This window comes from Leucoraja erinacea, chromosome 36, assembly GCF_028641065.1.
Source record: "Leucoraja erinacea ecotype New England chromosome 36, Leri_hhj_1, whole genome shotgun sequence".
Classification (NCBI taxonomy): Eukaryota; Metazoa; Chordata; class Chondrichthyes; order Rajiformes; family Rajidae; genus Leucoraja; species Leucoraja erinaceus.
The window spans coordinates 8,669,094-8,682,185 of NC_073412.1; the positions used below are offsets into that span (position 1 = coordinate 8,669,094).

At 45.9% G+C, this 13,092-nt stretch overlaps 1 protein-coding gene across 1 annotated transcript in view; it reads right to left on the minus strand.

Moving 5' to 3' along the window:
• Positions 1 to 665, minus strand: part of alpk3a (alpha-kinase 3a) — a 56,055-nt gene extending 55,390 nt beyond the window's left edge. Inside the window, exon 1 of the mRNA XM_055662606.1 lies at positions 384 to 665. Coding sequence (XP_055518581.1) covers positions 384 to 520 — 137 coding nt within the window. The 5' untranslated portion in view covers positions 521 to 665. The remainder of the gene's footprint in view (positions 1 to 383) is intronic.
• Positions 666 to 13,092: the final 12,427 nt, after the last annotated feature.

The window sequence follows — 13,092 nt, forward strand, 5'->3', positions numbered from 1 at the left end:
CCTCTGATCCCCTTGGCCACAAGGGCCACATCTAACTCCCTCTTAAATATAGCCAATGAACTGGCCTCAACTACCCTCTGTGGCAGAGAGTTCCAGAGATTCACCACTCTCTGTGTGAAAAAAGTTCTCCTCATCTCGGTTTTTCTAGGATTTCCCCCTTATCCTTAAGCTGTGACCCCTTGTCCTGGACTTCCCCAACATCGGAAACAATCTTCCTGCATCTAGCCTGTCCAACCCCTTAAGAATTTTGTAAGTTTCCATAAGATCCCCTCTCAATCTCCTAAACTCTAGAGAGTATAAACCATGTCTATCCAGTCTACATGACACCTGCCTCAATGGGCCGAAAGGTCCCCAGATCCCTGAAGCCACTGCCCACATCTCACCTGTTCTCAGGCCGCACGTTGAGGAAATAACTCCGGCTGGATTCTCCCCGGACAGGCGGCTCATTCTCTCCGTTAGTGTCGAAGGATGGGCAGTGGCCGTTGGCCGAATAAGACCGGATAGTCCGCTTGGAACTCATTCTCCTTCCTTGCCTCTCTGTGCAAACCCCACCTCGAATCCTCGACCGCCACAGATCCCTCAATCCACACTCCCGAGGAAGTAAAATCCCAAAGAAACACCCCGGGCAAAACCAGCCACAAATCCTCTCGGTTTGATGTGAGAATCACCAGCTATTGAGAGAAATTTAAACAGGAGTTTATAACATTAATACAAATCACCAAAGAACCATTTCCAGTAAATGTCTGTGCCCTTAACGCTGGCATTACAAAACCTCTCCTTTACATTCCCCAAATTAATTTGCTAACTATTGCAATCACCAGAAAGTTGTTTTTTTTCATTTAAAAAAAGTATTGGAAGCATGAAACCTACCGAGAGAGCGAAAGTTATAACGGGGCTGGTGTTCAGAGTTTAAAAATAGATGCAGACAGCTTCATGGACGTACAGAAAGAGAAGAGTGTACGTACTCTAGACAACTTTACAGGCCCCAGAACTGTGTTTGACAATAGACACAGCGGCCAAAGGTTCTCTAAAGTGAGAAATAATTAGAAATAATACAATAGAAACTACTTTTGTACTCACTATTCCGCCTGCTCGGAGATTTGTCTTAGTGTCAATACCCCAGTGACTGCACCTGTCAGCCAACTCCCCTCCCCTCTCCCTATATAAGATACTATTTAAAGCACCGTGCAGTCTGAAAATACGAACGGCACTTTCCAGAAGTCTGTTTCTCCCTGAAGCCTTTGTGAGAACAAATAACATCGGGGCTGTGGGGATAATATTTGGAGGTGGGGAGTTGCTGGAGAGGTTTTTTTTTTTAGGTGGGGGTTAGTGGGGGGGTTGTTGCTGATCGGGATTTGCCGACCGATCAGCGCGTCCCTTGTCGACTGAGAGACGCGGTGCCAGACACACACACACACACACACATGTGCCAAGACTCCGGGACTAGATCAACTCAGCCAGAACCATCAATCAGCAGACCTGCAGCAGCTGCCCATCGAGAAACAATGCGATGTACAGTAAACACGCCATTTCACCACAGGGATCAATAGAGGGGGGAGAGGAGGGGGGGGGGGAAGGGAGTAATGTGTGCAATTTCAGTTTAGTTTACTTTCTAGATACAGCGTGGAAACAGGCCCTTCGGCTCACCGAGTCCGTGCTAACCAGCGACCCCCACACGTTAACACTGTCCTACACACACCAGGAGGTACAATTTACACTTACACTAAGCTAATTAACCTACAGACCTGTACGTCTTTGGACTTGATACAATAACGAGAGCACATCACTGGATCTTCCAGATGTTGATCTAATCTTGATGTGGGGTTATGGGGAGAAGGCAGGAGAATGGGGTTAGGAGGGAGAGACAGATCAGCCATGATTCATGTTGGCGTGGACTTGAAGGGCCGAATGGCCTAATTCTGCTCCTATCACTTATCAACACAAGATTCATAAGGTTCGGTTATAATATTCAAAGACCAAATTGAATAAGATGTTCCCATCTGTGACAAATGTCACCTCCAAGAAGCTACCTTAACCCATTCCTTCGCATCCTGTATAATAAAACAAAATTTCTGGATGGGAATATTCGATTTCATCTCTAAAACACTTAAAATTCAACTGGAGTCAGATGCAAAACGAATAATTTTAGGAATGTCAGAGGGCTGTTCTAAGTTAACGACATTCCAAAGACTTTTCCTTGCCTACAGCTTAATAACTGTGAAAAAACATATACTCAAATTCTGGAAAAAGGTAACAGTCCCCACAGTGAAGATGTGGATCACAGAAATGACCGAGACACTACATTTAGAAAAGATTAGGCTTGTTTTGGCTGATAAACATGGTCTCCTTTCACCGAATTTCTTCAACAATAGAATGGTTGAACCGATGCTTGGGATGGGTGAGCGGGGGAGGGGGGGGATAGTGGGACATATCTCCATTTTTTGGGGGGGGTTCTCTTTTTTTTCTTCTCTCACTTCTTTGGCAGTTCACAGGTCTTTTCTTCTCTCTTTTTTGTATCTTTCTTTTTTTTCTTCATTCTTTCCTTTTTACTTTTTTCCCCGTTTCATGTATCTGTTTATCTATCTATCTATCTATCTATCTATCTATCTATCTATCTATCTATCTATCTATCTATCTATCTATCTATCTATCTATCTATCTATCTATCTATCTATCTATCTTCTATATCTTCTATCTTCTATATTATATTATATATTATTATTTTATTTATTATCTATTAATATATAAAACTCAAACCCATCCGTCCGCCTGCAGTACGGATCCCTTCCTGCCTTTTGATTCGTTGACGGCTGCTCCTTCCTATCAGCTTCCAACACACTTCGAAACAAAGTTGCAAGACAGGAACACTGAACTTTTCACTGCTGCAGCAGGCAGGGAAGGTGCAATTGAGGGAGGCAGGGGAGTGCTGGAAACTTACATTTGGCAACGGCTTCAGTTCCATTGGAGGAGACGGGTGCATGGTGGAATATTGGGTTGGAGCAGACCCAACGGGTCTGCACTTGGTCTAGTATATATTTAAAACTCTGGCCCCATCTGACCGACTGCCGACCGGCGCCCTTCCTGCCTTTCGATTCGTGCCCGATACTCGCAGATGTCCAATCGGAATGGCCGATGCTCGCAGATGTCCAATCGGAATGGATTCATTTGCATGTACGGCTGCCGGCTGCATTTCTTCCTTTGATTCATTGCCACGCCCAATCCAGACGCTCAATCTCCAAGATATTTTCCATTTCGGTAGAGATTTCGCTTTTCTTTCTAAGTATCTGCTCCTCATTTCATTTCGTCGTGTTGAACTACACGTTTTTAATCAAATCCTTCCCCCCCCCCCCCACCCACCCCCAAGTATTTCAAAAATAAACAGGCTTCTCCATTTACATGTCAGCTTCCAACACACTTCGAAACAAAGTTGCAAGACAGGAACACTGAACTTTTCACTGCTGCAGCAGGCAGGGGAGGTGCCATTGGATTTTTTTTTAAAGAGGCAGGGCAGTGCTGGAATCTTACTTTTGAGAACGGCTTCAGTTCCATTGGAGGAGACGGGTGCATGGTGGAATATTGGGTTGGGGGATCACACCATTGGGGGAGCAGACCAAACGGGTCTGCACTTGGTCTAGTTATATATTAAAACTGTGTGGCTGCCGCCTGCCGCCTGGCGTCCGGCTGCCTTTCCGCCTTTTGATTCGTTGCAATGCCCAATACTCGCAGATGCCCAATCAGAATGGATCCATTTACATGGACGGCTGCTCCTTCCTATCAGTTTCCAACACACTTCAAAACAAAGTTGCAAGACAGGAACACTCTGAACTTTTCACCTCAATGGGATATCACAGCAAGTGCTTCAACGGGAGGGGGAGGGCCAATTGGTATTGCAATTTGAACTGCTGCAACAGGCAGGGGAGGTGCAATTGGATTTTTTTTTAATCCACTGCTGAGGGAGGCAGGGGAGTGCTGGAATCTTACATTTGGGAACGGCTTCAGTTCCGTTGGAGGAGACGGGTGCATGGTGGAATATTGGGTTGGGGGATCACACCATTGGGGGAGCAGACAACACTATAATTGGAATAGTTGCAGACAGTGAGGAAGACTGACAGAAGATACAGCGGGATATAGATCAGCTCCAGGAATGGGCAGAGGAATGGCAGATGTCGTTTAACCCGAGCAAGTGTGAGAATTTGGTAGGTTGAATGTAAGGGGAAAGTATACATAGAAATAGGTGCAGGAGCACTTGGTCTAGTAAAATGTTAAAACTGAAGCTGTACGAGATTTGTATCATTGTTGTGCCAATTGCTTTATTCTTGTACAATTGCTTCTAATAAAATAATCATTAAAAAAAGATTCATACGGTTCAAGAACAGAATACAAGGCTGTTTAAACTTACCACGCCATTCATTAGTCCAGTTTAATTTACTGTCACGTGTACCGAGGTACAGTGAAAAGCTTTTGTTGCATGCTAACCAGTCAGCGGAAAGAAAGGGCAGCACGGTGGCGCAGCGGTAGAGTTGCTGCCTTACAGCGCCGGAGACCCGGGTTCGATCCTGACCACGGGTGCTGTCTGTACGGAGTTTGTACATTCTCCCCGTGACCTGCATGGGTTTTCTCCGAGATCTTCGGTTTCCTCCCACACTCCAAAGACGTACAGGGTTGGCTTGGTATAAATGTAAAATTGTCCCTTGTGTGTGTAGGATAGTGTTAATGTGCAGGGATCGCTGAGCGGTGGAGAATTGATGGGCCGAAGGGCCTGCTTCCACTCTGTATCTCTAAACTAAAAAACTTAAAAACAATGCATGATTACAATCGAACCATTCACATTCATTAAGACCATGGCTGATCCTCTACCTCAGAGCATGATCCAGTGTCATTTCTATATTCCTGATTCCTCTAACATACACAACGATGGCCTGGGTGTAAATGTAGATGGATTGGTATATGTTTGCTGACAACACTATAATTGGAATAGTTGCAGACAGTGAGGAAGACTGCCAGAAGATACAGCGGGATATAGATCAGCTCCAGGAATGGGCAGAGGAATGGCAGATGTCGTTTAACCCGAGCAAGTGTGAGAATTTGGTAGGTTGAATGTAAGGGGAAAGTATACATAGAAATAGGTGCAGGAGTAGGCCATTTGGCCCTTCGAGCCAGCACCACCAATCAATATGATCATGGCTGATCATCCAGAATCAGTACCCCATTCCTGCTTTCTCCCCATATCCCTTGATTCCGTTAGCTCTAAGATAATATCTAACTCTCTCTTGAAAACATCCAGTGAATCGGCCTCCACTGCCTTCTGTGGCAGAGAATTCCACAGATTCACAACCCTCTGGGTGAATAAGTTTTTCCTCATCTCAGTCCTAATTGGCCTACCCCTTATTCTGAAACTGTGACCCCACCTGGTTCTGGACTCCCCCAACACCGGGGAACATTCTCCCTGCATCTAGCCTGTCCAGTTAATACCTAATGGCGAGACCCTTAACAATATGGATGTGGAGAGAGATGTTGGTGTTCAAATTTATAACAGCGACATCAGAAAGAGTAATAAAGAAGACAAAATGTAGAGCTGCCTCCCTTGCGTGGGGCAATGAATATAGGACTATAGACAAATAGACATAGACAATAGGTGCAGGAGTAGGCCATTCGGCCCTTTGAGCCAGCACTGCCATTCAATGTGATCATGGCTGATCATCCCCAATCAGTACCCCGTTCCTGCCTTCTCCCCATATCCCCTGATTCCACTATCTTTAAGAGGCCTATCAAGCTCTCTCTTGAAAGCATCCAGAGAACCTGCCTCCACCGCCCTCTGAGGCAGAGAATTTCACAGTCTCACAACTTTCTGTGTGACAAAGTATTTCCTCATCTCCTTGTTCTAAATGGCTTACCACTTATTCTTAAACTGTGACCCCTGGTTCTGGACTCCCCCAACATCGAGAACATGCTTCTTGCCTCTAGCGTGTCCAACCCCTTAATAATCTTATATGTTTCAATAAGATTCCCTCTCATCCTTCTAAACTCCAGAGTGTACAAGTCCAGCCGCTCCATTCTCTCCGCCATCCTGGTCAGGAAGTCATGATTCATCACTATAGGACTTTGGCTGAATTGCATACAAATCTGATCACTCCATTATAGTAATGAGGGGTGCAGAGGAGGTTTACCTGAATGCTGCCTGGATTAGGGGCTTCCAGATACAGAGAGGGGTTGGATAGACTTGGATTGTTTCCTCTAGAATGTAAGTGGAGAGGAAATTTGATAGAAGTATGTAAAATAATGAGAGGCAAAGATACAGTAGACAACCAGAACCTTTTTTCTCGAGGGTAGAAATGTCCAACACTAGAGGGCACAGCTATAAGTTGAGAGGGGGAAAGTTTAAAGGAGATGTGTGTGGCAGTTTTTTACACAGCGAGTGCTGGAACGCATTGCCTGGGGTGATGGAGGCAGATACGATCGTGGCATTTATAAGGTTTTTAGATAAACTTATAGATATACAGGGACTAGAGGGATATGGATCATGTACAGGTAGATCATATTAACTTGGCATTGTAGTGAGACCAGGCAGGTATCGCGTCCCTCGTTACAAATTAACGATTACATCTCCTGTCGACGCGAGGAGCACTAACTACTGATTACTCTCAAATGCCAGCAAACAAACCCCCCTTCCCCCCCCCTGGTCACGTGACAGTCCCGATCAATGACGAGGGTTCTGAATTCCCAGCTTCACCACTAGGTGCCGCTACAGCATCATGTTCAGCAGAAACATTGTGGGCCGAAGGGCCTGTGCTGTACCGTTCCATGTTCCAATGACTATTCACACTCTGGTTTAGAGTCACTATCCCCCATGTGAAAAATGACACCTTGGTCCCAAATTGCCCTCACCCCACTCTGTATCCATCTCAGACTGTAACCCTGGTACCAGAGTCCTCTGTATTTTCAATTTAGCCACAGATGCCAATTGTAATCTCCCAGAATAGTTCAGGATTAGGTTTACTAATGACTCGTGTACCAAGTTTCAGTGAAAAGCTGTGTTTTGCACGCTGTCCAAACAGATCAGATATACCTTACATTAATACAATCAAGTCAAACTCAAGAGCAGTGGATAGAGCAAACCAGATGGAGAATATAGTTCTCAGCATTGTAGCGCATCAGATCCATAGACAAAGTCCAATGTCCGTAATGGGGTAGAGGTGAATCAGACAGTATGTTTAAGAAGGAACTGCAGATGCTGGAAAATCGAGGGTACACAAAAAAGCTGGAGAAACTCCCTCTCCTCCCGTCTCTCTCTCTCCCTCTCTCTCTCTCTCTCTCCCCCTCCCTCCCCTCTCCATCTCACTCCCCCTCTGTCTCTCTTTCCCAGCTTTCTCCCCTCTACTCCATCGGTCTGAAGATGGGGCCCTGACCTGAAGCCTTGTCTGTCCACTTTTTTTCCTCTTGTTTCCACCTGAAGCCTTGTCTGTCCATTCCCTCCACAGATGCTGTCTGACCCGCTGAGTTCCTCCAGCATCTTGTTTATTGTCCAAGACCATGTTCGGCTGGAGGTGATAGGGATCCTGCCAATGCTAGCCAGGGTAGACAAAAATGCTGGAGAAACACAGCGGGTGCAGCAGCATCTATGGAGCGAAGGAAATAGGCAACGTTTCGGGCCGAAGCCTTTCTTCAGACTAGCCAGGTCCTAGCCAGGGTCTCAGTCCCATTGGAGTCTCCTCCCTCTAGTTTCCCTCTCCCCTGACTCTCGGCCTGAAGAAGGGCCTCGACCCAAAACGTCACCCATACCTTCTCTCCAGAGATGCAGCCTGTCCCGCTGAGTTACTCCAGCTTCTGTGTGTCTATCTTTGGTCTTTAGTTGAGGTTCATCCTAAGCAGCCTGCTTCATGGAGTTAAAATAGTAACTGGGAATTCCAGCAGATCATAGAGTGTTTGGTGATATGGTCACCTAGTCTAAGCTTGGTCTCGCCGATATCTTGGAGACTACAATACAAAGTTGCTCATTGTGCAACACTACATCAGATTTTGTGAATGGAATATACTCACCTTCTCTGGTGGACCAGGGACTGCCACTAGGGGGCAGCTCAGTGGCACAGCTCGTAGAGGCGCTCTCTCACAGTTCCCTGTTGACCCAGGTTCGATCCTGACCTCGGGCGCTGACCATGTGGAGTTTGCACATTCTCCCTGTGACCATGAAGGTGGTGTGCTCCGGTTCCTCACCCCCCCCCCTCCCTCGCTGCTCACCAAAAAACCTGCAGGATGGTAAATTAATTAGGGAATTAATGGCATGCACGTGAGTGGTAGAATCTGAGGAAAGTTGATGGGAATGTGGGGAGAATAAAATTGGGTTAGTATAAATGGATGGGCTGAAAGGCCTGTTTCCTTGCTGCAGCCTCTATGACTGGGATCACTGTAGTTTTAAAACTGGGTTGTGTTTGTCTTTTGGGCTGAAAGTCCGCGAGCTGCCACTTTCATTTCACTGCACCTCTATGTGTATTTGTGATAAACTGACTTAGTTTTAGAATCCTCCGTGTAGGAGATTAAACCTGCGTTCGTTTGTTTGTTTGTTTGTTTGTTTGTCCGTTTTGGTTAAAGCACTGTGCACACGGCAGCCAGCCAACAGTCACTTGACATTTCTTTTTTTTTCACTTTTAATTTAAGTTTAATGTCAATTTTCCGTGTACCTTGTGTGTTGTGACTGTCGGCAGCCCAATTTCCCGCCAGGGATGAACAAAGTTCCGTCGTATCGTTTCGTACATAAATACAACATCATGAGCCACTGTTTTGAGAATAAACTATCTTCATGGGCCTGTCCCACTTAGGCGACTTTTTAGGTGACTGCAGGAGACTATGTAGTTGCCACATGTTCGCGAAGGCGACTCCAGTTGGTTGCCGGGGAGTCGCCTTCGTGAGGAGTTCCCGCATTCTGGGAGCTAGTCGCGGCCTCATTATGGTCGCCGCAAATTTTTTCAACATGTTGAAAAATTAGCGGCGACTGGAATGAAGCCGCCATGGAGAGTAGCGAGAATTCTCGTGCCGTAGGCGGGTCGCCAGGAGGTCCTAGTGGGTCGCCAGGTGGTCGAAGGTTCTTGTAGGTTGTAGCCGGTGCCGACCGGTGACTCAGTGGGAAAACAAAATGTAAGCTGTAGTTTTCAGAACCAGGGATAACCGGCCGGTAATGTTAAATGTCCACCGAGCTTCACGGACGTGTATCTCTGGCTTCTTAAAATGTTGTCTCTCCACTCCTTGACCCCAGATACCACCCTAAGAGTTCGGCCCCACCCCCTTCTTCCCCCCTTCTCCAAATCCCGCTTCTCCCCCCCTTCTCCCCCTGTGTCCTTCTCCCCCCCTTCCCCCCCTTGCCTGTCTCCCTAATTACGGCAGCCCCCGCCCCACACCCCCCCCCCTGTGTCCCCCCACCCCCCCCCCCCATCTTAAAAAAAGGATTTACAGTTTTCTCTGTACTGTACATGACAATGCGCCAAATTGTTCATCGCGGTGTGTTTTTGTCTCACCTTGGCTTTCCCCACCGTGTGAATTTCACTGAGACCAGCTTCTCCCCCTCCCTTTGCCCTGTCCCCGCCTTTGCGATGTGTGTGGGTGTGTGGGTGTGTGCGTGTGTGCGTGTGTGTGTGCCCCTTGTCCCCCTGTGTGTGTGTGTGTGTGTGTGTGTGTGTGTGTGTGTGTGTGTGTGTGTGTGTGTGTCTCCCACCCACCCACCCCCCCCCCATGTGTGTAAAGGACTGTACAGTGTTTGTGCCGTGTTAATTACAGCGTGTGTGTGTGTTTGTCGTGTGTGTGTGTGGTCACCTTGGTGTGTGTGTGTGTGTGAATTTGTGTGTGTGTGTGTGTGTGTGTGTGTGTGTGCCCTGTGTGCCTTTGTGTGTGTGTGTGTGTGTGTGTGTGTGTGTGTGTGTGTGTGTGTGTGTGTGTGTGTGTGTGTGTGTGTGTGTGTGCGTGTGTGTGTGTGTGTGTGTGTGTGCTGTGTGTGTGTGTGTGTGTGTGTGTGTGTGTGTGTGTGTGTGTGTGTGTGTTCCACTCTGACAGTCGCCAGCAGACACCTAAGTGGGACAGGCCCATTAAGATGGAAGGACAGACTGGCGTTAGGACTAGATACTTATCATATGGAGGAGAAATTATTGAGCTATAATATTGAGCTTATTTTTATAATGGAGGGGGGGGTGGGAAACATTGCAATAAAGATCTCTGTCTACCTCAACATCTGATATATATTCAAGCCTGCTCTCGTCTGCCTTCATAGTCACCTGAGAGTGGGATGTCAACATCTTGTGACTATTGATGTCCATGTAATTCTGGCAGACCCTTTCACAGATCGACATTGCTATGGCCTTGGACGTATAGTACTGTATATCTATGTTGCTAAGAAACATAGTGCTATTTATAACGGCAGAGTCCACACTAATTAGGAGATCTATCGTAGGTACATCTGTGCAAAAACAAATGGAAATAAATTGCGATTCAAATATGGAAGATTGGATACTTGGGCGGTCACGGTGGCGCAGCGGTAGAGTTGCTGCCTTACAGCGCATGCAGCGCCGGAGACCCGGGTTCGATCCCGACTACGGGTGCTGTCTGTACGGAGTTTGTACGTTCTCCCCGTGACCTGCGTGGGTTTTCTCCGAGATCTTCGGTTTCCTTCCACACTCCAAAGACGTACAGGTTTGTAGGTTTTGTTTGGCTTGGGTTTGTATACTCGATGTAAGTGTAAATTATCCCTAGTGTGTGTTGGCTTGTGTTAATGTGCGGGGATCGCTGGTTGGTGCGGACTCCGTGGGCTGAAGGGCCTGTTTTTCGGCACTTCATCTCTAAACTAAACTAAACTAAACTTGGGTTAAAGACTTGGAGAGGCCACCTTTATGTAGCACAGGCAATGTGACCTGCTACATCTATAGTAGCCCAGAACTGGTACTGTAGACCATCACAATCTACAACCCACGAGCCACCACATTGTTCACCGAACTATTGCAATCACGGACAGAGATCACTCTTGTTTAAAGTGGAGGTTGACGTGATGGAAGTCGCCCAAGTCGACGGATATTTTTTTGGCTGAGATAGATTGATTCTTGGTTAGTTTGGGTGTCAGGGGTTATGGGGAGAAGGCAGGAGAATGGGGTAAGGAGGGAGAGATAGATCAGCCATCATTTAATGGTGGAGTAGACTTGTTGGGCCGAATGGCCTAATTCTGCTCCTATCCCTTATAAGTTGAGGGCAAGCTGCACACTGTACATGTGGAACAGGAGGAATTGAGACAGGAAGAACTGCAGATGCTGGTTTACAAAATAAAAGGCACAAAGTGCTGGAGTTACTCAGCTGGCCAGGCAACATCCCTGGGGAACATGGATAGGTGACGTTTTGAGTCGAGACCCTTCTTCAGATTAATTTTCTGAAGAAGGGTCCTGACCCGAAACGTCACCTATCCAAGTTCCCTAGGGATGTTGACTGACCTGCTGAGTTACTCCAGCACACTGTGCATTTCCTGAGTGTTCAAATGCCTAATGTCCATGTCAATAAAATGGCGATATTGAACAGCAGAAACTGAACGCTCTCATTGTTATGCATTTCTGGCTGGGGGCCTCACTCATCAAAGGGAATAGGACTCCATTCAGCCCATTGAGTCTATGCTAGCCCCAGGGAAATCTCATCAACCCCATTCTGTCACATACTTTGCATGGAACCTGTTCTCTCTCACCTTCCCCTGCACGCCACCTACCAGAATTATCTACCAGAAACCTAAACCCACGGTAATTTACAGTGGCCAATTAATTTATCAAACAGCACATTTTAAGACGTGGGAGGAAATCAGAGTACCAGGGGAATCCCCATGCAGTCCCATGCAGAGTATGCAAATTCCTTGCACAACAGTGCAACACTGGCCCTCCGAGCCTTCAGGCATAAGGATATCTTCCTTATTGGAATACCTGACTGATTTTCCTCGTATCAACATGTTTAATCACCCGTGATGGTTTATTTTAGTTTAGTTTATTAGTGTCGTGTGTACCGAGGTACAGAGAAAAGCTTTTCTGCTGCTTGCTATCCAGTTAGCGGAAAGGTAACACATGATTACAATCATGACAGTGGACAGATACAGGATAAAGGGACTAACGTTTAGTGCAAGGTAAAGTCCAGTGCAGTCCGATTAATGATAGTGCTGGGTTCTCCAATGAGGTAGATGGGAGGTCAGGACCACACTCTGGTTGGTGGTGGGTTTGGGATGGTTCAATTGCCTGATAACAGCGGGGAAGAAACTGTCTCTGAATCTGGAGGTGTGTGCGTTTTCACACTTCTGTCCCTCTTGCCTGATGGGAGAGGGGAGAAGTGGGAGTGACCGGGGTGAGACTGGTCCTTGCTTATGCTACTGGCCTTGCCGAGGCAGCGTGAGGTGTAGATGGAGTCAATGGAAGGGAGGTTGGTTTGTGTGATGGGGTGCCTCGAAGTAATGTTTCACTTTATTGTTTTTTAATACATTTATATTAGACGCATCTGCATATCATAATCCAAACCAGTACAGACTTTGTTTAGCAGTTACATATTAAATATCCAGGTTTACAGGGACCCAGTTACCAAAGTGTATCTGTTACCTATTAACATTGCCTCTAATTATTTATTTATATTTATAGATAGAAAAAATAAAGAAAGAAAAAAAAAAGAAATTAGAAAAATAGGATAAACTATCAATAATACGAGTGGGTTTTTTTTGGTTTTTTTAATATTTTATTTTATTAGAAGTAAGTACAGTCATATGGCACCAAAGTGCCTAATATATATTTTCATAATACATTTTATGTACAACTTCTTGTTTTTTTTGTTACATTGAAAAAAGATGAGAATGAGAAAAAGAAGTTAGATAGTAAAGGATAGAAAGATGTGAAATATATAGTGTGTGAAGAAAGAAAACGAGTAAATGAAGAAAGTTGAGAGAGAAAATAGTGAAAAGAAAAGAAAATAAAAAAGAAAAGGAGATCATTATTTATAATCTTGACCAACCCTCGTCCAGTCATGAAACAGTTATTTTTTTACAATTGTGCTGCACTATATGATTCCCAAAAAAAGACGAATGGAGACCAACTCGTTATGAATTGG